The sequence below is a fragment of the Microcaecilia unicolor genome, chromosome 8 (assembly GCF_901765095.1).
Source record: "Microcaecilia unicolor chromosome 8, aMicUni1.1, whole genome shotgun sequence".
NCBI classification, from domain to species: domain Eukaryota; kingdom Metazoa; phylum Chordata; class Amphibia; order Gymnophiona; family Siphonopidae; genus Microcaecilia; species Microcaecilia unicolor.
In genome coordinates, this window is record NC_044038.1 from 110,544,196 (window position 1) to 110,572,065 (window position 27,870).

The following is a 27,870-nucleotide window of genomic DNA, read 5'->3' on the forward strand; positions in this document are numbered from 1 at the left end:
CAATATTTTTCTGCCTCTCTCTGTGTCCAGATTTAATTCATTCTTACTATCCATTCTTTAATTTCCTTCATCTACTTATGGCTTTTCATCTTTTTCTCACCCTTGTTCTCCCCATGCCCCTTCCTTTTATTCTCCAATCTTTCACTACTCCCCCTTTCCATGCAGCAGCTCTCCTTTCTCTCCCCATCCTTCCAGTGTCTCCCCTCTCTCTCCCCATCCTTCCACCCATCTACCCTCTCTCCTGATCCTTCCATCTAATGTCTCTCTCCCTCCTTCTAACCAGTGTCTATCTCTCTACCCTTTTCTGTTCAGTGTCCCTTCTCTCTCCACATCCTTCCACTCTCCCCTTTTTCTCTGCATCCTTTCATCCATCTCCCCTCTTTCTCTGCCATCCTCCCATCTGTTTTCCCTCTTTCTCTCCCCATCCTCCGTTTTCCCTCTTTCTCTGCCATCCTCCCATCTGTTTTCTCTCTTTCTCTCCCCATCCTTCCGTTTTCCCTCTTTCTCTGCCATCCTCCCATCTGTTTTCCCTCTTTCTCTCCCCATCCTTCCGTTTTCCCTCTTTCTCTGCCATCCTCCCATCTGTTTTCCTTCCTTCTCTGCCATCCTCCCATCTGTTTTCCCTCTTTCTCTCCCTATCCTTCCGTTTTCCCTCTTTCTCTGCCATCCTTCCATCTGTTTTCCCTCTTTCTCTGCCATCCTTCCATCTGTTTTCCCTCTTTCTCTCCCCATCCTTCCATCTGTTTTCCCTCTTTCTCTCCCCATCCATCCATTTTCCCTCTTTCTCTGCCATCTTCCCATCTGTTTCCCTCTTTCTCTCCCCATCCTTCCGTTTTCCCTCTTTCTCTCCCCATCCTTCCAGTGTCTCCCCTCTCTCTCCTCATCCTTCCAATAGTCTCCCCTCTTTCTTTCTGCATCCTTCCATCCAGTGTCACCTCTTTCTCCCTACCCTTCCATCCAGCGTCTTCCCTCTTTCTCTCCCCATCCTTCCACCCATCTACCCTCTCTCCTGATCCTTCCATCTAATGTCTCTCTCCCTCCTTCTAACCAGTGTCTATCTCTCTACCCTTTTCTGTTCAGTGTCCCTTCTCTCTCCACATCCTTCCACTCTCCCCTTTTTCTCTGCATCCTTTCATCCATCTCCCCTCTTTCTCTGCAATCCTCCCATCTGTTTTCCCTCTTTCTCTCCCCATCCTCCGTTTTCCCTCTTTCTCTGCCATCCTGCCATCTGTTTTCCCTCTCTCTCCACATCCTTCCATTTTCCCTCTTTCTCTGCCATCCTCCCATCTGTTTTCCCTCTTTCTCTCCCCATCCTTCCATTTTCCCTCTTTCTCTGCCATCCTCCCATCTGTTTTCCCTCTTTCTCTGCCATCCTCCCATCTGTTTTCCCTCTTTCTCTCCCCATCCTTCCATTTTCCCTCTTTCTCCCCATCCTGCCATCTGTTTTCCCCTCTTTCTCTGCCATCCTCCCATCTGTTTTCCCTCTTTCTCTCCCCATCCTTCCATTTTCCCTCTTTCTCCCCATCCTGCCATCTGTTTTCCCTCTTTCTCTCCCCATCCTTCCATTTTTCCTCTTTCTCCCCATCCTGCCATCCATTTTCCCTCTCCTATTCAGGCCCACCAGCCCCAGCTCCCGTTGCCGGCCACTGCTGCTTTTCCTGATGAGCAGCAGGGCCGGCGCTACAAAAAGAAGAAGCGCTCAGCTGACTGAGCTGAGCGCCCGCCAACGCGTCGCTAACCCGACGAGAAAAAATGTTTTTAAAAAAACGCGGCACTGCAGGCAGCCTCGAAGCATTGGCTGCTGGCTCTGCAGGCTCCTTCCGTCTCTTACGTCACTGCCCCTGCTTCGCTACAGGGGCAGTGATGTAAGAGACGGGAGGAGCCTGCACAGAGCCAGCAGCCAATGCTTCGAGGCTGCCTGCGGTGCCGCATTTTTTTAAAACATTTTTTCTTGTCCTTAGCGACGCGTTGGCGCTCAGCTCAGTCAGCTGAGCGCTTCTTCTTTTTGTAGCGCCCGGCGCCGGCCCTGCTGCTCATCAGGAAAAGCAGCAGTGGCCGGCAATGGGAGCTGGCGCTGGCGCTGGGCGGGCCTGGGCTGGAATTGGGTGGGCCTGGGCCCACCCAGGCCCACCCGTAGCTACGCCCCTGGCGCAGAGCAGCCAAGCATTATGCTGGCTGCTCTGCGCATGCCAAGGACGTCCTTTATGGACATCTTTCACTATAAAATAAACTTCCTCTAAAAAGACGTTCTTTTTACAGGCTACAAGCTAATGTACAGTTCAGAGGCAAGAGAATAAAAACTAACCTGACGATACGGAGGAGCCTTTCAGCCCAGAAAAGCTGCTTTTTATTTTCTTTCAGCCTGGCACAAAGGCAAGCGACGCTTAAGCAGTTTTCAGCTTGCACCCCCAGGATCAGGACGTGAGAGGACACAAATCAAAACTTTTTGGACGTCCCTCCCTCCAGGTCTCTCTCAGCCAATCACAGTGCGTTTAGCTGATACTGGTAACAGCTAAACGCGCTGGGATTGGCTGAGAGAGACCTGGAGCTGATCAGTCATGTTATTACTTACTTGTTCTGGAGTGCTGTATTTTGTTATGCTGTTTTGATAAATGTTCAATAAATACTTCATACAACTTAAAAAAGTGGTAAAAAAATCCAAGTGCTCGCCCTTTTTTTTTTTTTTAAACAAAACTATTAGTGAGATTTGAGCCTGCCATCTCTGGATTACAAGACCAGTGTTCTAACCACTCAGCCACACTGTACTTACTTGGATATCTCTCCCTTACTTCCAGGTCTCTCAGCTGAGTGAAGCACGAACAACAAAGAGGTTTTTATTATTGCTGGGGGGGGGGGGGGGGGAGGCCTCCCAAAATGTACGTTTTTTTTTAAAGTGAAGCTTTATTTTAAAAAATCAAACAGGCTCCGATGCTGCAGGCTCTTTTTTGGACAGAATTCAACCCCGGAATAATAAAAACGTCTTTTTTGGCAGTGCTTCACTCAGCTGAGACCTGGAAGTCCCTGAGCCAATCACAGCGTGTTCAGCCGAGCTAAACGCGCTGTGATTGGCTCAGAGACTTCCAGGTCTCTCAGCTGAGTGAAGCAGGACGTTTTTATTATTCCGAGGTTGAAATCCAAAAAAGAGCTTGCAGCATCGGAGCCTGTTTGATTTTTTTAAATAAACATCACTTTAAAAAAAAAAACATACATTTTGGGCGACCTCCCCCCCCCCCCCCCCCCCCCCGCAATAATAAAAACGTCCTTTTTGGCTGTGCTTCACTCAGCTAAGAGACCTGGAAGTAAGGGAGGGACATCCAAGTAAGTACAGTTGTGGCCGAGTGGTTAGAGCACCAGCGGGTTCAAATCCTCCTAATAATTTTGTTAAAAAAAAAAAAAAGGACGAGCACTTAGATTTTTTTACCACTTTTTTTAAGTTGCATGAAGTCTTTATTGAACATTTATCAAAACAGCATTGGAGCCTGTTTGATTTTTTTTTAAATATATATAGTGAAGAACGTCCATAAAGGACGCTCCTGACGAGCACTTGGCCGTTTTTGCCCGCTGATTTTTTTTTTACATTTTAATAATTTTTCCAATCCCGCGCAGCCCCAACGAGAGGTACAGACCTCTCATTAGATTTTCCAACGTTTTCCAGTGTTAAGGCAATCAGAAAAGGTTAGTGCATCTCATTACAATAGGGTTTCTACACGATTTGCTCATCTGCAATCCATTTTTGTTAGCTGCTACCGTCGTCAGGAAAAAGTCTTTAGTGCATGCCAGGGTTTACTACTTGCTTGTTAATAGCTCGTTAAGTTTAGTGCATCTGGCCCTTAGTGTGTGCTAAATGGTTTGCATCTTATGGCCCTTAGTACACTCTAATGTCTGTTAGCTTGTGCTAAGCTTTAGTAAAAGCACCCCAAAATTTGGCATTTTCAAAACTGTGCATGCTGTCTTAGCTGGAAAAACTGCCCATAGAAAAAAGCGGTGCAGGTACATTTTTGTTAGGCAATTTTTAAAATGAAATCACGTTTATTTTCACTTTAAAAACTGGTTTAAAAAGTACTTGTGGACAGTAAAAACACTGCACTTTGAGCTCTTGCAATCCTTTTGATTGGCATTTACAGTGGCATTTTAGAAAGGACACACAAATGGGAATTGAGATGTACAGGTCGGGACATTTCATGTTCCACTAGTATCACAGAACAGGATCTGCCGATGTAGATCGTGTTTTAAAATATATGGAGAAATGCTGACTGCTACAGGAAGAATTAGCCCCAAATGTTCAGTGCTGGCCATGTCTAGGCCCTGGCACTGAACATCAGGGGCTAATTGAGACTTCAGTGGCCTCTGGAGCTTATGCAGTTCCCAGCCGACGTTCAGCCTGTGCCTGCATAAGACAGTTATGCAGGCTCGGCTGAATATTTGACTGGGACCCGCAAAACATATAAAAATGCTAAATAGTAATAGTAGTAGTAGTAGAGGTGCCCCAGCCCCTCCGATACCACACTCCCACTACTCTGGTCCTCATTTGCCCTCTCGTCCTCTATCAAGTTCTAGACTGTCTTCCAACCCCCACCCCCAAACAAAGCAAGACACCCGTCCAAGCTCTCTCCACAAGTACAGACCACCCTCCCAACCTCCCCAGTCAGGACAGGCCCTCCCGGGCCTACCTAAGCTTCCTGGTAGTCTAGCAGAACAATGAAACGATGCCCAGCCGCTCCTGCCCATGCTGGCCCTACAGTCAAAATGGCTGCCGCAACTTCCTGCAGCAGTCTGCAAGACTGCCACTGAAAGTCACAATGGCCAATATGAGATTGGAGCCAGCATAGGCAAGAGTGATCCAAGTCACTCCTGCCTTTGTGGGCTGCAATCTCAAAATTGTTGCCATGACCTCCCACAGCAGTCTCACAGACTGCTGCAGGAAGTTGTCACAGTCATTTTGACTGCAGGATCGCTGCTGTCCCAACTAGGCCAGTGTTTATAAGGTACACCCGGGGGATTATGGGTAGGGGTTCAGTTTTGTTCGGGGGGGGGGAGGGGGGATTGGGAGTGGGGCTTCCCAAGGCAGATTACAACAACAGTTAAGATGAACCCATCAATAAACAGGATATCCTCACTGAAATTTGGCCATAGATTACTGTATTGTATAGAACAGTGTAGAAAAAGGAGCACAAAATATAGCCTTTGTGTTGTTTCCACCAGCTACAATAATTTTTTAAGCAGTTTTAGTGATATTCTATTTTATTTCATGATATTTATATCTACATATAGGAAGCTTTCAAATAAATTAAAAAGCTATCAAGTAAAAAAAACAGCAAACTTTTGTTCTTCACCTTTTAAGGCACTGGGCTGAAAAAGGGTGTGGGGTCGGAGAGGGGGGAAGGGAGAAGAGAGAAAGGAGATGCTGGACTTGGGGGGGGGGGGGGTGCCAACTGATAGTTTGCAGTAGGGTGCCAGAGACCCAAGCACCGGTCTGTGGTACAGTGTATATTTAGGGGCATGAGTTCAGTTTTTGTCCAATTAATTTGTCTTCAGGATTATTAATGTATAACAATACGTCATCCGCATATGCAGTCAATTTTATAGAAGAGTTTCTAATTGAAATTTCTTGAATACCCTGGTGTTCCCTGATAGTTATAAGAAGTGGTTCCAGAGCAAGTAGAAATAATAAAGGGGATAGAGGCATCCTTGCTTGGTACCCTTAAACAAATGAAATGACTCAGTGAGGGAGGGGAAAGGGAAATGGGACTTGATATACTGCCTTTCTGAGGTTTTTGCAACTACATTCAAAGCAGTTTACATATATTCAGGTACTTATTTTGTACCAGGGGCAATGGAGGGTTAAGTGACTTGCCCAGAGTCACAAGGAGCTGCAGTGGGGATTAAACTCAGTTTCTCAGGATCAAAGTCCTCTGCACTAACCACTAGGCTACTCCTAGTTTAGCAGTTGGTGCAGAATGCAATACAGAAATCATATTTATGTAACTGTCACCAAATTTAAACCTTTTTTTAAAAACATGGAACAGTAAAGTCCATTCGACATAGTCGAAGGTCTTGTCTGCATCCAGAGAAATCACTCAAGCTGGGATATCAAGTCATTTAGACAGATGCAAAGCATGGCTAAATATTCTGGAATTATCCATACCAAGGTGACCAGGGAGAAAACCACTCTGTTCAGGTGCAACAAGCTGACCTATTACAGATGCCAGTCTATCTGCAATAACCTTGGCAAATATTTTCCAATCAAAGCTAAGCAGAGAGATGGGCTGGTAATTGCCAGCTAACATATAGGGTCCTTACCAGGTTTTTCCAAGAGTACACTAACCAGACGTTTTAGCATCAATGCAATAATTATATAAATGTGACAATCTAGGCGTTAAAATGGAAGAAAATATTTGATAATATTCTGCAATGAGACCATCACTTCCTGGAGATTTTCTTGGTTTTAAAGAAGAAATAGCTTTTTTGGATATCAGAAACAGTGAACTTAGAAACTAAATGAGAACATAGGTGGGAGTCTGGAGTAGGACGTTTTAAGGATTGAAGACAAGATGACATATGATCCTTTGTAACGCTATGATGTGTAGAGTAAAATACCTTTGTAGAAATCTAGAAAGTGGTTCATAATGTTTTTGCTTGGTACTCCATTATGATTAATAACATGGATAGTAGTTTTTTTCTGGCACCTTTAAAGTAAATACCAAGCGTTCTGCCAATTCTGTTCATGCCTGCATAGTATAAGCTGACTGTGCAGTTAACTGAATGTCTGCTTTGTGACCCAGGATTTAGTTGAAATTAAATTTAAGTTTCTGAAGTAAAAGATGATCTTCCTTGTTACCAGAATGCATATATTTGTGTTCGTATGAGGAGATCACTTGTTCCAGCTTGTTTATATAATTTATTAACATGTGCAGAATATGCAATGATTTCACCATGAATGTAGGCAAAATTTGTATGCATCCCAAGTAGTAAAGAGAGAGACATCAGGCAAGACATTCAAATCAAAGTAAGGTTCAGTACAGTCAGTTATCTTGTAGAAGCGCAGATTTAAAAAACTATATCTTAGCTTCAGGTATACAAGGGATAACATCCAAAGAGACCGTAACACAAGCATGATCAGAGATATATAGTGGTTCAGTTGTAGAAGTAAGTAGGTTATCAACTAATGATTTGGAAATAAACCAGTAATCAAGTCTGAAATATTAATTGTGAGGTATAGAATAGAATGTATAGTCCAGTGTATCAGGGTGAAGAAGACACCACATATCTATTAAGCCAAATTGGGTTAACATATCATTAAAAGCTTTATATGATTTAGAAATTCTAAATTTAACTGTAGATTTCATGTCTAGGACAAAATCAATGGGAATGTTCATATCACTCCCCATAATAAAATGGTCAACATTAAGCAAAGATAACTGGTGAATTAGATCCCCCCAAAATTGAGGACAATTTATTTATTGTATTTGTACCCCACATTTTCCCACCTTTTTGCAGGCTCAATGTGGCTTAATCTAGATTGGGGCCATAAATATTAATAAAAGCGTAAGACATTATGGGGCTCATTTTCAAAAGGTCCAAAAATGGCATAAATCTTCATTTGGATGTTTTTCTCACATAAACATCTTAGTACTTTTGAAACCAATTTTTAGATGTTTTTCTATGAAGTCCATAAGAAGGCATTCAAATCACAAGTGGGCATGTCAGGGGCAGGATCTGGGCATCTCTAACACTTGGACGTTTTTCAAGCATAATTGAACAAAACAAAACCATCCAGGACTAAAACTAAGACATTTTGAACTAGACCTGTTTTTATAACGAATAAAGCAGAGAAACATAGAAACATGATGGCAGATAAAGGCCAAATAGCCCATCCAGTCTGCCCATCCTCTGTAACCCCTAATTCTTATTTTTCCTAAGTGATCCCACATGCTTATCCCATGCCTTTTTAAATTCTGACACAGTCCTCGACTCTACAACCTCCACCGGGAGACCATTCCATGCCTCCACCACCCTTTCCGTGAAATAATACTTTCTTAGATTATTCCTAAGCCTACTCCATCTTAACTTCATTGCATGCCCCCTCGTTCCAGAGCTCTCCTTCAGTTGAAAAAGGCTCACTTCCTGTACATAAATGCCTTTGAGATATTTAAATGTCTCTATCATGTCTCCTCTCTCCCTCCTTTCTTCCAGTTTATACATGTTGAGGTTCCTAAACCTGTCCCTATAATTTTTGTTTTCAAGACTGCTTACTAATTTTGTAGCCACCCTCTGGACTGACTCCATCCTGTTTATATCTTTTTGTAGGTGCGGTCTTTAGAACTGCACTCTAAATAGGGCCTCACCAGAGACTTATACAATGGCACTATCACCTCCTTTTTCCTGCTGGTCATCCCTCTTTTTATGCACCCAAGCATCCTTCTGGCTTTGACTGTCGCTTTTTCTACCTGTTTGGAAGCTTTAAGATCATCAGACACAGTCACCCTCAAGTCCCGCTCTTCCTTCGTACACTGAAGCACTTCACCCCCTATACTGTACCATTCCCTCGGATTCTTGTGACCCAAATACATGACCCTGCATTTTTTGGGATTAAATCTTAGTTGCCAAATATTGGTCCATTCCTCCAGCTTCACTAGGTCCTTCCTTATGTCATCCACACCTTCCGGGGTGTCCACCCTGTTGCAAGTTTGGTATAATCCGCAAAAAGACAAACCTTACCAGACAGCCCTTCTGCAATATTGCTCACAAAGACGTTAAAAAGAGCCGGCCCAAGGACCGATCCCTACGGTACTACACTGACAACATCCTTTTCTTCAGAGCAAGCTCCATTTACTACTACCCTCTGTCTCTTTCCATTCAACCAATTTTTAACCCAATCAGTTACTTTAGGTCTCATACCGAGGGCACTCAATTTATCTATCAGTCGCCTGTGCAGAACCGTGTCAAAGGCTTTGCTGAAATCCAAATATACCACATCAAGCGCCCCTCCCACATCCAACTGTTTGGTCACCTAGTCGAAGAAGTCATACCGGGGTACAAATTATATCATAGTGATAGGGTGGATCGAATTGGTGGAGGGGTAGCATTGTATGTTAAGGAAGGCCTTGAAACAAATAGATTGAAAATTCTACAGGAAACAAAACACATCTTGGAATCCCTGTGGATTGAAATTCCATGTGTAAAGGGGAAAAGGATAGTGATAGGAGTCTACTACCATCTGCCTGGCCAGGATGAACAGATGGATGTAGAAATGTTATCAGAAATTAGGGAGGCTAACAAACTGGGCAACACGATAATAATGGGTGATTTCAATTACCCCAATATTGATTGGGTAAGTCTAACATCGGGGCATTCTAGGGAGGTAAACTTCCTTGACGAAATCATGGATTGCTTTATGCTACTACTACTACTACTACTTAGCATTTCTATAGCGCTGCCAGGGTTACGCAGCGCTGTACAAGTTTAAACACGGGGAGGGACAGTCCCTGCTCAAGAGAGCTTACAATCTAACGGTAGGAGCAGCTGGTATAGGAACCGAGGAACCAACAAGAGAAGGAAAAATTCTAGACCTAGTCCTTAGTGGAGCGCATGATCTGGTGTGGGAGGTAATGGTGATGGGGGCCGCTTGATAATACTGCTGATAATATGATCAAATTTGATATTGGCTTTAGAGTAAGTATACACAGGATATCCAATATGTTGGCATTTAACTTTCAAAAAGGAGACTGATAAAATGAGAAGAACGGTGAAAAAAAAACGTAGAGGAGTGGCTACAAGGGTCAAAAATTTACATTGGGCGTGGATGCTGTTCAAAAATACCATCCTGGAAGCCCAGGCCAAATATATTCCATATATTAAAAAGGAGGGAGGAAGACCAAATGACAGCCGGCATGGTTAAAAAGTGAGGTGAAGGATGTTATTACAACTAAAAGAAAGTCCTTCAGAAAATGGAAGAACAGTGGCGTACCAAGGGGGGTGGGGGGCAGTGGGGCGGTCCGCCCCGGGTGCACGCCACTGGGGGGGTGCCGCACGCCTGTCAGCTCTTCGTTTTCATGCTCCCTCTGCCCCGGAACAGGTTACTTCCTGTTCTGGGGCAGAGGGAGCATGGAAACAAAGAGCCGACAGGCACGCGGCACCCCCCCCCCCCCCAGCGGCGTGCACCCGGGGGTTCTTTTGCCGGGGGGGCGCGCTGCACCCAGGGGGTTATTTCGCCGGAGGGCGGTTGCGCTGTTTCGGGGGGGGGGGCGCTGCTCCCGGGGGGGGGGGGGCGGGGCGCATCGGCGATCCGCCCCGGGTGTCAGCGCCCCTAGGAACGCCACTGTGGAAGAAGGAACCGACTGAAAATAATAAGAAACAGCATAAGGAATGTCAAGTTAAATGCAAAGCGCTGATAAGGAAGGCAAAGAGGGACTTTGAAAAAAGATTGCGTTACAGGCAAAAACACATAATAAGAATTTTTTTAGGCAAGAAGATGGCAAAATAATTGGTTGGACCACTAGATGACCGAGGGGTAAAAGGGGTGATCAGGGAAGACAAAGCCATAGCGAAGAGAGATTAAATGAATTCTTTGCTTCGGTCTTCACCCTGGAAGATTTGGGAGTGATACCAGTGCCAGAAATGGTACTATTGGACTATTGCAATTTACTTCTCACTGGTCTTCCACTCAGCCATCTCTCTCCTCTCCAATCTATTCAAAATTCTGCGGCACGTCTTATTTTCCGCCAGAACCGTTATACCCACACTAGCCCACTCCTCAAGTCACTTCACTGGCTCCCTGTCTGCTTCCGCATACAGTTTAAACTTCTCGTACTGACCTTTAAATGCATCCACTCTGCAGCCCCCCCATTACCTCTCCACTCTCATCTCTCCCTACATTCCTCCCCGTGAACTCCGCTCACTGGACAAATCTCTCTTGTCGTCCCCCTTCTCCTCCACTGCTAACTCCAGGCTTTGTTCCTTTTCTCTTGCGGCACCTTATGCCTGGAATAGACTTCCTGGACCTATACATCTAGCTCCATCTCTACTTGTTTTCAAATCTATGCTGAAAACCCACCTTTTCACTGCTACTTTTAGCTCCTAGCCACTACTCAATTGTCCCGTCCTTCCTTCTCACCCATTACTTCCCTCACCTGTAACTGTCTTCTCTGTCTGTATTATTTAGATTGTAAGCTCTATTGAGCAGGGACTGTCTCTTTGTGTCATGTGTTCAGCGCTGCGTGTGTCTGGTAGTGCTATACAAATGCTAATAATAATAATATTCGAAGCTGACGAGTCGGAGAAACTGAATGAAATCTCTATAAACCTAAAGGATGTAATGGGACAATCTAACAAATTACATAGTAACATAGTAACATAGTAGATGACGGCAGGAAAAGACCTGCACGGTCCATCCAGTCTGCCCAAGATAAACTCATGTGTATACCTTACCTTGATTTGTACCTGTCTTTCTCAGGGCACAGACCGTATAAGTCTGCCCAGCAGTTTTTCCTGCCTCCCAACCACCTGTCCCGCCTTCCATCACCGGCTCTGGCACAGACCGTATAAGTCTGCCCTCCCCTATCCTCGCCTCCCAACCACCAACCCCTCTTCCCCCCACCTGCTCTGCCACCCAATTGTAGCTAAGCTTCTGAGGATCCATTCCTTCTGCACAGGATTCCTTTATGCACATCCCACGCATGTTTGAATTCCGTTACCGTTTTCATCGCCACCACCTCCCGCGGGAGGGCATTCCAAGCATCCACCACCCTCTCCGTGAAAAAATTGAAGAGTAGCAAATCTCCTGGACTGGATGGTATTCATCACAGAGTACTGATAGAATTGAAAAATGAACTGGTAGAACTATTGTTAGTAATATGTAAATTATCCTTAAAATCGAGCGTGGTACCGGAAGATTGGAGGGTAGCCCATGTAACAGCGATATTTAAAAAAGGTTACAGAGGGGATCCGGGAAATTATAGACCGGTGAGCCTGATGTCGGTGCTGGGCAAAATGGTAGAGACTATTATAAAGAACAAAATTACAGAGCATATTCAAAAATATGGATTAATGAGACAAAGTCAACATGGATTTCATGAAGGGAAATCTTGCCTCACCAATCTACTACATTTCTTTGAAGGGGTGAACAAACATGTGAATAAAGGTGAGCCAGTTGATTTTGTGTATCTGGATTTTCAGAAGGCGTTTGACAAAGTACCTCATGAAAGACTCCAGAGGAAATTGGAGAGTCATGGGATAGGAGGTAGTGTTCTATTGTGGATTAAAAACTGGTTACAAGAAAACAGAGAGTAGGTTTAAATGGTCAGTATTCTCAATGGAGAAGGGTAGACAGTGGGGTCCCTCAGGGGTCTGTGCTGGGACCGCTGCTTTTTAACATTTATAAATGATTTAGAGATGGGAGTAACTAGTGAGGCAATTAAATTTGCTGACGACACAAAGTTATTCAAAGTTGTTAAATTGCGAGAGGATTGTGAAAAATTACAAGAGGACCTTATGAGACTGGGAAACTGGGTGTCTAAATGGCAGATGGTGTTTAATGTGAGCAAGTGCAAAGTGATGCATGTGGGAAAGAGGAACCCGAACTATAGCAATGCAATGCATGGTTCCACGTTAGGAGTCACAGACCAAGAAAGGGATCTCGGTGTCGTTGTTGATACGTTGAAATGCTCTGCTTAGTGTGTGGCTGCGGCTAAGAAAGCAAATAAAAGGTTAGGTATTATTAGGAAAGGAATAGAAAACAAAAGTGAGGGCGTTATAATGCCTTCGTATCGTTCCATGGTGCGACCGCACCTCAAATATTGTGTTCAATTCTAGTCACCGCATCTCAAAAAAGATATAGTGGAATTAGAAAAAGTACAGAGAAGTGCAACGAAAATGATAAAGGGGATGGGACGATTTTCCTTTGAGGAGAGGCTGAAGCATCTACAGCTTGGAGAAGAGAGGGCTGAGGGAAGATATCATAGAGGTCTATAAAATAATGAGTGGAGTTGAATGTGTAGATGTGAATCATTTGTTTACTCTTTCCAAAAATACTAGGACTAGGGAGCATGCGATGAAGCTAGAAAGTAGTAAATTTAATACGAATCGGAGAAAATGTTTCTTCACTCAACGTGTAATTAAACTCTGGAATTCGTTGCTAGAGAATGTGGTAAAGGCGGTTAGCTTAGTGGGGTTTAAAAAGGGTCTGGATGGCTTCCTAAAGGAAAAGTCCATAGACCATTATTAAATGGACTTGGGAAAATCCACTGCTTATTTCTGGTATAAGCATCATAAAATGGGATCTTGCCAGGTATTTGTGACCTGGATTGGCCACTGTTGGGAATAGGATACTGGGCTTGATGGACCTTTGGTCTGTCCCAGTGTGGCAATACTTATGTACTTAGATTCATCTGACAGGACCTGCCACTATTGAAGCCATGCTGCCTCGGGTCCTGCATTCCATTCAGTTCAAGAAATCTCACAATCCTCCACTTTAGTAGCATTTCCATTACCTTACTCACCACTGAGGTCAGACTGACAGGTCTGTAATTCCCAGCCTCCTCCTTACTTCCACTCTTGTGCAAAGGAACCACATTCACCCTTCTCCAGTCCTCCGGGACCACTCCAGTTTCTAAGGAAGCATTGAAGAGGTCAGTCAGAGGAACCGCAAGAAGTTCTCCGAGTTCCTTGCGCACCCTCGGGTATATCCCATCAGGCCCCATCGCTCTGTCTACTTTTTGTTTGGCTAGCTCCTCACGAACACAGTCCTCCATAAATGGGTCTTGGTCTACCTTACATCCATGCTCTTTAGCCTTTGTTTTCTGCAGCCCTTCATCCGTGAACACAGAGCAAAAATTATTGTTAAGCAGTTCAGCTTTATCCTTATCCTCTTCCACATATTTCTGTCCCTCAGCTTTGAGCCTCACAATGCTATTATGGCACTTCCTCTTGTCACGTACTGTCACGTCCCCTACCTCGATGTCCTCGAGCGGCGTGGGGCTCCACTGCAGCGCCATCGTAACCAGTGCAGCGCGCTTCCAGCATCCATAGACAGCGGTGCCCTTTGCTTGCTTGGCGTCTCCGCGTTGCGATGCACCGCACATTTGCTTAGCTCTGCCCCTATCACCCGCATGGCCTTTCAGGGTGCTCCCTTTCCCTTGCTCCTTTCCTATTGACTACTGCTTGTGCCCTCCTCCTGCTCTCTCCCTATGGCTGCTCTCTCTCACCCTGCTAGGCTCCTGCTGACATCAGACGCCAGCACATTATCTGCTGATCTATCCTTGGGCTCCATGCTTCAGCTTCTACTTTGGTAGGTGTTACTTGCTCAGTACTGTTCTTCTCCTCTACTTTGTTGTTCGTTGCTGACTTAGCCTGTACCTGGATTACTCTCGTGTCTGCTGCCTGCCTGACTCTGCCTGTACCTGGATTACTCTTGTGTGTGCTTCCTGCCTACTGACTCTGCCTGTACCTGGATTACTCTCATGTCTGCTGCCTGCCTACTGACTCTGCCTGTACCTGGATTACTCTTGTGTGTGCTGCCTGCCTACTGACTCTGCCTGTACCTGGATTACTCTTGTGTCTGCTGCCAGACTACTGGCCTTGCCTGTACCTGGATTACTCTTGTGTCTGCTGCTTGCCTACTGACTCTGCCTGTACCTGGATTACTCTTGTGTCTGCTGCCTGCCTACTGATCTTGCCTGTACCTGGATTACTCTCGTGTGTGCTGCCTGCCTACTGACTCTGCCTGTACCTGGATTACTCTTGTGTGTGCTGCCTGCCTACTGACTCTGCCTGTACCTGGATTGACCTGCTGCCTGCCTATTGACTCTGCCTGTACCTGGATTACTCTCTTGCCTGCTGCCTGTCTGGCCATCATGTTCATCACCCCGCTTCCTGCTCCATCTCGTAAACCCTGCAGGCCGCCCGCACCTAGGGGCTCAACCTCTGGGAACGGTGGTCAGCGCAGGTAAAACCCGGGGTTGTCCGGCTGCCAAGCAGAACTTGGTCTGAGTACCGGGCTCGACACTTGGTCTGAGTACCGGGCTCGACAGCGCTCAACTTGGTACAAGAACTGACAGGTCTGACAGAAAGCTGAAGCCATTAGTTCGCCGAACAAACCCGACTTCGCGAATTTGGCCCAGGTTCTTCAGCAACAACAGGCCCAGCTGAATCGTCTGTTTAGAGTCCTGCATGATGTTTATTCCCAGTTCTCTACTCTTCAATCTCAACAGCAAGTTCCTGCTGCACCATGCGGACCAGTCTTACCCACTCCTGGGTTAAGGCTCCCTGAGCCTCCCCGGTTTGACAGTACCCCTTCCGCTTGTCGAGGGTTCCTCAACCAACGTCTTATGTTTTTTGAAATTCAACCCAGTCTTTTCTGCCGATTAACTCAAGATCACTCCCTGCTCTCCGGACCAGCCCAGGCTTGGGCCTATCCTCTTTGGGAGCAGCGGGATCCTCTACTCACTGATCTTGGGGAATTTCTTTGCCATTTTAGGTTAGTTTTCGACATGCCTGGACGTCCCTCCTCGGCAGCCGGAGAACTTCTACGGATTCAACAAGGCAATTGCTCTGTAGGGGCATATGCCGTACGCTTTCAAACCCTAGTCTCCGAGGTGAGATGGAACCAGGAGGCCCTCATAGCCATCTTCTGGCAGGGGTTTATGGGCTGAATCAAAGGAGTAGGCAGGCTGGGAACTTCCGACCACATTGGATGCCCTGATTACTCTCTGCGTCCGTATCGACATTCGGTTTCAAGAGAGGACACAGGAACATTCTGCTCAGCGTCAATCACAAAGACCATCTCCTCGGGTGTTGCGTCCTTCTTCTCCTAAAGGAGCTACTGGCACCACTTCTGGAATCTCCGAAAAGCCGATAGTTATCGGGCAGCATCGCCTCTCTGAGAAGGAAAGGGTTCACCATCGGAACAATCAACTCTGCCTCTATTGTGGGCAGGCTGGCCATTTCCTGAGATATTGCCCAAATAAACCAGGAAATACGTTGACCCAGGGCCTCTGAAGGGGGTGGGCCTGGGTCGATTCTCACCTCTTCCGGATAATCTTGTCTCTGTCCCTATATTGCTGCGCTAGAAGGAACTTTGTATTAGCACCATGGCTTTGATCGATTCAGGGGCCGGAGGGAATTTTATTGACGCCAGTCTCCTAGTCCAGCTTGGAACTCCCTCAATGGCCTGTAAACCTACGTTACAAGTGACCTCCATTCAGAGACTGACTTTACCCTACTCTACCTTACTCGGCCGTTGCAGATGCAAGTAGGAATTTTACATAAGGAAGAGATTCAGCTTCTGGTTCTTTCCCGGGCCATCCATCCTGTTATTTTAGGCCTGCCTTGGTTACGACAACACACACCAAGTATCAAGTGGACCACTAGCGATATCGACAGTTGAGGTTCCCAATGTTTTGTTTCCTGTCTCATGCCAGTGGTTCCTCCTCCGAGGACTATTTCTGCCTCCCCCGGGGGCCTGCTTCCCTGCGATGCTTCCCTTCCTGTGGAATTCCAAGATGTTTTCAATGCCCAGGAGGCTGATTCCCTTCCTTCGCATCGTCCTTTGACTGCCCTATCGAATTACTTCCGGGCAACACACCACCTCGGGGTCGGCTGTATACCCTCTCCTGGAAGGAATCTAACGTCATGCAGGAATACATTCAAGAAAACCTCCAAAAGGGCTTCATCAGACCCTCCTCCTCTCCAGCGGGGGCAGGTTTCTTCTTTGTAACCAAGAAGAACGGCTCTCTGCGACCTTGTATAGACTACCGGGGTCTTAATGAAATAACCATTAAGAATCGGTATCCGCTCCCTCTGATTCCAGAACTTTTTGACCGTCTGCAGGGAGCATCTATCTTTACCAAGCTGGATCTCCGAGGCGCCTACAATCTGGTCCGAATCTGACATAGGGACGAATGGAAGACCGCCTTTAATACCCATGAAGGACATTTTGAATATCTAGTCATGCCATTTGGCCTTTTTAATGCACCTGCAGTCTTTCAGGAATACATTAACTTCATTTTTCAAGGTCTCCTGTACTCCTCAGTCATGGTTTACCTGGATGATATTTTGGATTTTTTCTGCTTCTGTTCAAAACCACCCTCGTCATGTCAGCACCGTTCTCCAATGCCTTCGGGATTACTGTCTCTTCGCCAAACTAGAGAAGTGTTCGTTTCATCAACGGTCTTGTCAGGTTCTCAAGGATAGTCTGGAATCGTGAGCCCTTGGGCTGCTGACGAGGAGCAGCAGCAGCAGGCAAAACCCCCCAACCAGGACTGGACCAACAGGACTTGCAGGCAGGCGAGGCAGAAACCAGAATCAGGAAACACAAGCAGGATACAGGAACTAGCGTGACAGGAACAGGACTTCACCTGCGCTTGACCACCATTCCCTAGGGGTTGAGCCCCTAGGTGCGGGCAGCTGGCAGGACTTACTGGATACAGGAACTCACACAGGGTATAGGAATATAAAGCACGCTTCACTAGACAGGGACCAGGACTCAGGACTGAGGGTACTCCCTCAGGTGACAGGATACAGCAACAAGCTTGATTAAACAGGGACTGAAGGTAAAGGCAGAGGGGACTAGAGAAACAACACAAGACAGACAAGGCATACAGGCACAAACCAAAGCAAGGCAGAAGTGCTCCAAACAGCACCAAAAGGATAAAGCAGGGAAGCTAAAAGGGAAAGGCAGGGAAGCTCAGACAAAGCGAGGCAGAAGTGCTCCTAACAGCACACCACAAGATAGAAGTACTCCTAACAGCATACCAACAATATAGAAGTGCTCCTAACAGCACCAAAAGGGAAAAGCAGGGAAGCCAAAAGGGTAAAGCAGGCAGAAGTGCTCCTAACAGCACACCAACAACCACGACCTTTGGCGTTGCAAAGGCAAAGCAGAAAGTTTCCAGGTGGTTAATAAAGCCCATCAGCAGCTAAGGCTCAGCTGCAGCAATCTCAAGGCAGCTAAGGGTGAGGCTAGCTGCCAAACTTCAAACCAAGTCTGGAGGGCTGTAATATCTGGACCGGACCGGAAAGAAAGTCTGGAATGTGTAGGGAGATAGCAAGACAGACTATGGCAGCCACTGGTTCTGGCCACCAGAGGGCAAGGTGAGCACAGTCAAGGAAAACAGTCACAATCGTGACAGGTCTATTCCATTCTTGGGATATATCGTCTCTTCAGAGGGGCTCCAAATGGACCCCACCAAACTCCGAGACATCCGGGATTGGCCCATGCCCCAGGGTCTCTGGGCCTTGCAATGATTTTTGGGGTTTGCTAACTACTACCGGCAGTTCATCCATCAATACTCCCTTACCACTGCCCCTCACCGCACTGACCAGGAAGGGTGCTGATGTGAGGAACTGGACACCGGAGGCCCAGGAGGCTTTTGCCACCGTAAACCAAGCCTTTCTCTCTGCTCCTGTGCTTCGAAGCCCGGATATTAAAAAACCATTCATTTTAGAGGTGGATGCCTCTTCGCTGCGGGCAGTGGCTGTTCTTTCTCAAACCTCAGACTCTGGCAAGCGTCATCCCTGTTTCTTTTTTCCAAAATTTTTTCTACGGCAGAGCATAACTACACCATTGGAGACCGGGAATTGTTGGCCCTTAAATTGGCTCTCCAGGAATTGCGATATCTCCTTTCCCCCCAATGACAGTAATCACTGACCACAAGAATCTCCTACACCTTCAGGATGCTAAGAGAATAAACCTGCGACAGGCATGCTGGTCTCTTTTCTTTGCCTGTTTTAACTTCCGCCTGGTATTTCGACCTGCTGAAAAGAATATTCAGGCTGATGCGCTCTCCAGGGCCTTCAACCCGAAGAACCCGAGGAATCCTACCCCATGCTTAATCCTGCCTGTGTTGCCTCCACGACTGTAGATTCTTCCGTCAGCACAAAGACCTCTGTTCCACCCCAGTCCAGGAAGAAAGTTTTCAAATGAGGACACTCCTCCACGTTTGTTGTCACTCTGGATTCCGCAAGACTTTTCATTTAATCTCTCAGTACTATTGGTGGCCACGCATGGCTCAGGATGTCTTACATTTTGTTTCCACCTATCCCATCTGTGCCCGAAACATATCCTCTCCTGGCAAGCCATGGAGATTCTTACAGCCACTGCCAGTTCCACAGCTCCCTTGGCAGGAAGTATCCATGGACTTTGTTACTGATTTACCACCGTCCCAAGGTCACATGGTCATTTGGGTAGTGGTTGATCGATTCTCCCGTATGGCCCATTTCATTCCTATAAAATCTCTCCCCCTTGGCTGCTACTCTTGCCAAGAATTTCATCCAGCATATTTTCTGTTTACATGGTCTACTTCTCCGGATCATAAATGATCGGGGATCTCAATTCACTTCTAGGTTCTGGAGAGCACTGTGTTCTGCTTTTGTCATCACCACCCATTTTTCATCCTCATACCACCCACAGACCAATGGAATGGTGGAACGGGTCAATCAAACTCTCAAGACCTTCCTGCGAATGTATACTAATAACTGACAGGATGATTGGTCCACATTACTCCTCTGGGCTGAATTCGCCTATAACAACGGTCTCCACACTGCCTCTTGTACATCACAATTTTTTACAGTATACGGGTGCCACCCACGTCTACCACTTCCGATCCCTCAGACCCAAGCCTCACCTCAGCTCCAACAGACCCTCACTGATATCCGGGACATTTGGAGCAGGGTCCAACAACATCTTCAGCAAGCCTCTGCTAGATACAAGCTTTTTGCAGATCGTAAGAGACGGTCTGTTCCGACCTTTCAACCTGGACAAAATGTTTGGCTTAGTACCAAATACTTCAGACTCCAATTACCCTCCTTCAAGTTTGCTCCCCGATACATTGAACCCTTTTCAGTACAATCTCGGGTGGGAGCCATCACTTATCGTCTCCAGTTACGAGGTAATCTCAAGGTCCACAACGCTTTCCACGTGTCCCTGCTAAAGCCATTCTTGACCTCGAAATGGCACCCAGAGCCAAAAAAGATCATCGTTTCTGATTCCGAGCCGGATCCTGAATTCGAGGTAGATGAGGTTCTGGATTCCAAACGTCAAAGGGGACGGCTGTTCTATTTGCTATCCTGGAAGCACTTTGGTCCCGAGGATAATTCTTGGGAGCCCGCTGCCAACATCCATGCACCTGAGTTGATCCGGGAGTTCCATATCCGCTACCCATCCAAACCCGGACCTAGGCAGAGGGAGGCCCTAAAGGAGGGGGTACTGTCATGTACCCCTACCTCAACGTCCTCGAGCCGCGCAGGGCTTCACTGCAACGCCGTCATAATCAGTGCGGCGCGCTTCCAGCCTGCTCGGACAGCACTGCCCTTTGCCTGCTTGTCGTCTCCGCGTCGTGATGCACTGCACATTTGCTTAGCTCCACCCCTATCATCCCGCGTGGCCTTTCAGGGTGCTCCCTTTCCCTTGCTCCTTTCCTATTGACTACTGCTTGTGCCCTCCTCCTGCTCTCTCCCTATGGCTGCTCTCTCTCACCCTGCTAGGCTCCTGCTGACGTCTGACGCCAGCACTTTATCTGCTGATCTATCCTTGGGCTCCATGCTTCAGCTTCTACTTTGGTAGGTGTTACTTGCTCAGTACTGTTCTTCTCCTCTACTTTGTTGTTCGTTGCTGACTTAGCCTGTACCTGGATTACTCTTGTGTCTGCTGCTTGCCTACTGACTCTGCCTGTACCTGGATTACTCTTGTGTCTGCTGCCTGCCTACTGACCTTGTCTGCACCTGGATTACTCTCGTGTCTGCTGCCTGCCTACTGACTCTGCCTGTGCCTGGATTACTCTTGTGTCTGCTGCCTGCCTCATGACCTTGCCTGTACGTGGATTACTCTCATGTCTGCTGCCTGCCTACTGACTCTGCCTGTACCTGGATTACTCTCTTGACCTGCTGCCTGCCTACTGACTCTACCTGTACCTGGATCACTCTCTTGCCTGCTGCCTGTCTGGCCATCACGTTCTTCACCCTGCTTCCTGCTCCATCTCGTAAACCCTGCAGGCCGCCCGCACCTAGGGGCTCAACCTCTGGTGATCGGCGGTCAGCGCAGGTGGAACCCGGGGTTTTCCAGCCATCAAGCAGAACCTGGTCCAAGTTCCGGGCTCGACAGCGCTCAACTTGGTACAAGAACTCACAGGTCTGACACGTACATATCTGAAAAAGGACTTATCCCACAATTTTACCGTATTAGCTATCTTTTCTTCCATTTGCGCTTCACTTTCCTGATAGCTTTTCCAGCTTCTCTTTGCTTATTCAGGTATTCTTTCCTGTCTTCATCTTTATGAGTCGTATTATAACGTGTGAAGGCTAACTTCCTTTCCCTTATCTTTTCAGCTACTACATTCGAGTACCAGAGCGGCCTTCTTTTCCTTTATGTAATTTTCTAACATAAAGGTTAGTTGCCCATAATATAACTCCTTTTGGTCTTGTCCATTGTTGTTCTGCATCCTTCAGCTGTTCCCATCCTACTGTTATTTGAGAAATTCCCCCATCTCAGCAAAGTTAGTTCCTTTAATGTGAGCAAGTGCAGGTGATGCATGTGGGAAAAAAGAACCCGAATTATAACTACGTCATGCAAAGTTCCACGTTAGGAGTTACGGACCAAGAAAGGGATCTGGGTGTTGTCGTCGATAATACACTGAAACCTTCTGCTCAGTGTGCTGCTGCGGTTAGGAAAGCGAATAGAATGTTGGGTATTATTAGGAAAGGTATGGAAAACAGGTGTGAGGATGTTATAATGCAGTTTTATCGCTCTATGGTGCGACCGCACCTTGAGTATTGTGTTCAATTCTGGTTGCCGCATCTCAAGAAAGATATAGTGGAATTGGAAAAGGTGCAGCGAAGGGCGACGAAAATGATAGCGGGGATGGGACGACTTCCCTATGAAGAAAGACTAAGGAGGCTAGGGCTTTTTAGCTTGGAGAAGAGATGGCTGAGGGGAGACATGATAGAGGTATATAAAATAATGAGTGGAGTGGAACAGGTGGATGTAAAGCGTCTGTTCACGCTTTCCAAAAATACTAGGACTAGGGGGCATGCAATGAAACTACAGTGTACTAAATTTAAAACAAATCGGAGAAAATATTTCTTCACCCAACGCGTAATTAAACTCTGGAATTCGTTGCCGGAGAATGTGGTGAAGGCGGTTAGCTTGGCAGAGTTTAAAAAGGGGTTAGACGGTTTCCTAAAGGACAAGTCCATAAACCGCTACTAAATGGACTTGGGAAAAATCCACAATTCAGGAATAACATGTATAGAATGTTTGTACGTTTGGGAAGCTTGCCAGGTGCCCTTGGCCTGGATTGGCCGCTGCCGTGGACAGGATGCTGGGCTCGATGGACCCTTGGTCTTTTCCCAGTGTGGCATTACTTATGTATTTATGTACTTCTGTTCCAGACTTCAGGCCCACGACAGACTAGCGTCGGATGCTTTTCTCCTTCATTGGGGGAAGGGCCACACCATTTAATGATCACTAGATGCCAAATGGTCTACCACCTTGATGTCAGAAACATTCTCTCCATTCGCAAGCACCAGGTCCAGAATAGCTCCATCCCACGTCGGTTCCATTACCCACTGCTGAAACAGTTCTTCCTGTAGGGAATCCAATATCTCTTTGCTTCTAGATGACCCCGCAGCAGGGACATCCAGCATATTGAAGTCACCTATCAGTAGTACTTCCCCTGTTCTAGCTATCTTGTGGATGTCTTCATTTAAGTCCCTGTCCATTTCCTCCTACTGTGAGAGTGACCTGTATATGCTCCAATTTAGATACATTTCCTTTCCCTCTTTCCAGTTTAATCCAGAGCACTTCTTCCATACCCCATGTGTCCTGCAGTTCTCTCACTTTGAAATCATTCTTAGCATATAATGCCACTCCTCCACCCTTTTTCCTACTCTGTCCTCCCTGAATAGATTATAGCCAGGTATAGCAATATCCCAGTCATAGTTCTCCATGAACCATGTCTCCGTGACCACCACTAATCCATGTCTGCTTCTATCATTGTAGCCTCTAGATCTAGAAGTTTCTTTTCCATACTATGGGCATTGGTATACAAGGCTCTCCAGATGTTACTCTTTTTTTTTCTCTTCTCTAGGGGCATTTGATATCCTACCTTCTATGGGTTAATTATGGCTTTGTGGCCTTTTTACCCACCCCATCAATTTTAGTTTAAAGCCCTCTTTAGTACTTTAGCCAGTCTGTTGCTGAAGACACTCCGTCCCTTCCTTGACAGATGGACACCATCACCACTCAGTAGCTCTTGGATAATCATCCCATGGTCTAAGAATCAAAGCACTCTCTTCGGCACCAACCACACAACCACACATTTATCTCCAAGATGCGAGCTTCTCTCATTTGGCCTTTACCTTTGACAGGGAGGATAGATGAGAACACCGCCTGTGCACCTAGATGCTTCACCCTCTGACCCAAAGGTGCCCTAAAAGTGCCCTAAATGACCAGATGACCACTAGAGGGAATCAGTGATGACCTTCCATTACTCCCCCCAGTGGTCACTGACCCTCTCCTATAAAAAATGGTTGTTTAACCTTCAAACAGCAAGAAAACAAGAGGACACACATGCGAAAAATACTGCAAAGAAAATGTTCTACTCAATGTGGAAACTTAAAAGGATCAAACCTTTCTTCCCAAGGGAAATATTCCGTAGCCTGGTACGATCAATGGTGTTAAGTCATCTGGATTATTGCAATGCCATCTATGTCGGACGCAACGAACAAGTCATTAAGAAGCTTCAGACAGCCCAAAACACAGCAGCCAGACTCATATTTGGGAAAGCGAAATATGAAAGCGCCAAACCCCTAAGAGAAAAACTACACTGGCTCCCTTTAAGAGAATGAATTGCGTTCAAAGTTTGCACCCTGGTCCACAAAATCGTACAAGGGGAAGCCCCGACCTATATGTCAGACCTCATAGACTTGCCTACTAGGAACGCAAAAAGATCATCACAAACATTCCTCAATCTCCACTATCCCGGTTAGAAAGGGCTAAAATATAAATCCACATACGCATCCAGCTTCTCCTACATATGCACGCAACTATGGAACGCATTACCGAAGGCCATAAAATCAATACACGACCTAACAATCTTCCGTAGACTACTGAAAACGAACCTGTTCATGAAGGCTTACCATAATGTTCCATCTTAAATACAAAATAAATAGACTTTACACGAACTAGACAAGGCCGAACTCTTGTCACTTGACTGTTTAACTTATGCTACAGCTCATTTTATCACTTAGAAATCTCTATATAATGCCATAATGCAATCCTCTGTACCAAGTATGTATGCACCCTTGATGCAAAATCATTGGTATGCAATACCACAATGTATTCTTCTTTACCATGTATGTATACATCTAAATGTATTACCATTTGAAATTCTGTAACCGGAAATGGCGATCGCCACATTGAGCCTGCAAATAGGTGGGAAAATGTGGGATACAAATGCTACAAATAATAATAATAATAATAATAATAAAAGAAGATAAAGACCAGCAGACTGAAAACAAACCATATAATCCTTTTGCACAAGTTCCTGGAGAAAAGGTCCTTAAAAAGTATTAATCAGGTAGACTTGGAAGAGTCATTGCTCATCCCTGGAAAAAGCTATGAGAAAGATATCTATCTTTCTAGCCCATTATAAACCATAAAGTTGTATTTCTCTGTTTATCACTCTCCTCTCAACTACCCACACCCCTCCTGTTAGACATCAATGAAATGAAATGCTTTGATGTACCAACCCCCACCTTGCTAGACTGTCATTGAAATGCTTTGAAGCTTCACTATATATACTATCAACTAAACACATTTGCTTATTTCCGATCTGACAAAGAAGGGCAACCTTCGAAAGCTAATCAAGAAATGTATTAAGTTATGTCCAATAAAAAAGGTATCATCTTATTTTCTTTTCCATGTTTTATTTTGTTTGATTTCTATTGATATCTTTGGGATCAAATCAGTATTTTTGACCTGGACAGGCCATTATCAGTCAGAATGCTGGATTGATTCAGTAGTCTAAAGAGAATCCACGTACGTGGAGAACTCAATAGATCCCACGGCACGTAAAGTAGAAACAAAAAGGTGGGAATATGAGCCAGGCTATCCAATAATTGGACCTGAAGTTAAGTTTAAAATAAACAAAATTTAATAATATTCAAACAAATAATAATAACAAGATTCCACATTAAAAATGACTCTAAAAATGACTCGACACAACGTTGTGTTTCGGCCGGATGGCCTACATCAGGAGTCTCGTGGCTAGTGACGTTGATAAAATATGATCATCAAGTGACGTGATGAAGAGAACTCAAGTCACGAATGAGAAAAGTGCAGACAAGGATTTTAAAATGGTCTTTAAAAAGACCGTTTGTTAAATGATCCGTCTGACGCTGCACGTTGCAAAACAATTACAATGTAAAAGCCATTGTAATTGTTTTGCAACGGTCTTCCGGACTGATTCAGTATGAATTTCTTCTGTTCCTATGTTCATGGTCACAGTAGTAAAGAAAAAAAACAGTGGTGGATTGCTGTTAACAGGTTCCCATATCCTGCCAGCTGGCTCATCTACTGACATTATACCTCTATTGCACATGTCATATGCTTCCAAGCCTTCCATATGGAGCCCTGTTCTTGTACAAACGAGTGGAAGATGATCTCCTGAAGTAAGGGGCTTCCACTCAATGCAGGGAATTTGGCAGCAATGTTTCCTCTAAGGAGTGGCCTTGTATGTACAAATGTTTTTTTGTGTGAGCAACAAGTTTTAAAAACCAACCATTTCTGAGCGCCAGTATTAGCAATGCATTTCTGAATATATCACAAAAAAATATTTGTGAGCAACCATTTAAAATCTGCGAGCAAAGCTCCTAAAATGTATGAGCAATCGCTCATGCACTCTGCTTAGAGGAACATTGATTGGCAGGTCTATTCCTATGAATTTATTACTCTCACAATGGAGACACAGCCAGAAATAAACATATGCTGCTGGGATTAAGCCTCTTAATTGGCTTAAAATCATTGGAAATCTGGGATGTCTAGTAACCAGTGGCATTCCTAGGGGGGCTGACACCCGGGGTGGATCGCCGATGCGCCCCGCCCCCGGGTGCAGCGCCCCCCAGAACAGCGCGACGCCCCCCCTGGCGAAAGAACCCCCCCCGGGTGCCGCGCGCCTGCCGGCTCTTCGTTTTCATGCTCCCTCTGCCCCGGAACAGGAAGTAACCTGTTCCGGGGCAAAGGGAGCATGAAAACGAAGAGCCGACAGGCGCGCGGCACCCCCTCCAGTGGCGTGCACCCGGGGCGGACCGCCCCACAGCCCCCCCCCCCCCTTGGTACACCACTGCTAGTAACCTTAGCCCACTGGTCTCTTTCTTCCCCCAACAGGTCCTGAGCTTATAGGCATTGTATTTCTGCTCTTATTACATGTCTGATAGCTATCTTCTCCTTGAGCAAAGTTCAAGGCTTCTTCCTACAGCTCCAAAAAAGTAGGAAGAAGAGGGAAGAATTCTTTGGGTTGCAGTCCATTAAATAGAGTGGAAAATCTGAGTTTTTCCAATGATGGCAATGATGCTAAGGTTGGCACTGAATAGAAGCATATAATAATGTAGTAATAGAATACTTACTTGGTGGGATGCGAGATGGTAATGATCCGCTTGAATGCATGCTGTTAAAAATATAAACAAAACTCAGATTTAACACCAGCTGCATTACAGTTATTTAAAAGATGTAGGGTTGATATTCAGTGTGCAATCTTAACTGTTTAACATTTAGGTTTTCAATTTCTGTAGTTTTCCCTATTGTAATTATTGTATTATGGTGTGGGAATTGGGTATATAGCATTCTCTGAGGACAAGCAGGCTGAATATTATCACAGATGGGTCATCGTCCGCGACGGCCCAGGAGACTTGAAGAAAAAAAACTTCAAAGCAAAAAAGAAGAATCCAGAACGCTCCATCGCGCGGGCCGAACACAGTGAGCATGCGCGAACAGCTTCCCGCCCGCGACGCGAGTGTGCCCTCTCAGTTCTTTTCATCCGCGTTCTGAAGAGACACATCTTTGTTTAGCGCTCTCTTTTTCGGACTCAGGAGACCCGGTTTAGTGTTTATCCCTTCTTTTTTTCTTTTCACTTTTCAATTTAACTAGTTTGCTTCACCATTATATATATATAAAAAAAGTAGTTTTTCCCTATATTTCTTAGTTTTTTCTTCCTCTTTTTAAGTTTCCTTCTTTTTTGACGCAGCCGCCCTTTAGGCTGCTTGGTCGGGCTGTTTTTTCCTCTTTTGTGCCCCTTTTTTCTTGGCACCATCGAGCCTTTTGATTTCGCGGCTGCTGTTTTTCCCTCCATGTCATCGAAGACACCCAGTGGCTTCAAGCGTTGTAGTCGGTGCAACCGGACCATCACGTGTGGTGTCTTCAGTGTCTTGGGCCCAACCATCTCCCAGCTGCCTGTAAGCTGTGTAAATTGATGAAGAAACGGACCCAAGTGGCTCGAGAGGCTCAGCGTGAGAAACTTTTTCCAGATTGGTCCAGTCCTTCGATGTTGGCATCAACATCGGTACCGAGGTCGGTGGCATAGGCGTCGACGTCGAGGGAATCATCGACTTCGAGAGCGCAGGTAATGGCTGTCGAAAGACCGCATCGAGCTGGGAGCAGCGAGGCATCGAGTGGGTCTCCACTTATCTCGAGGCCTACTGCTATGCAGGCCCCCCGGGACTGACCTGCATCGGACCCGGCCCCGAGGAGGCCTGAGGGCTCCACGTCCTCCTCTTCGGTACCGAGGAGTCTCGATGATGGGCGTCAAGCGAAGGCTAAGAAGCACCGTCATCATTCTCCTTCCATGCATGGTACCGAGAGCTCCAGGGAGCCAAGGGAGTCGG

The 27,870-nt window shown here is 46.0% G+C and overlaps 1 protein-coding gene across 5 annotated transcripts in view; it reads right to left on the reverse strand.

Moving 5' to 3' along the window:
• Positions 1-27,870, reverse strand: part of LCP2 (lymphocyte cytosolic protein 2) — an 888,998-nt gene that overhangs the window by 146,212 nt on the left and 714,916 nt on the right. For all 5 annotated transcript variants that reach the window (XM_030211064.1, XM_030211063.1, XM_030211062.1 and 2 more), the window contains one exon: positions 26,617-26,657. In XM_030211064.1, coding sequence (XP_030066924.1) covers positions 26,617-26,657 — 41 coding nt within the window. The remainder of the gene's footprint in view (positions 1-26,616; positions 26,658-27,870) is intronic.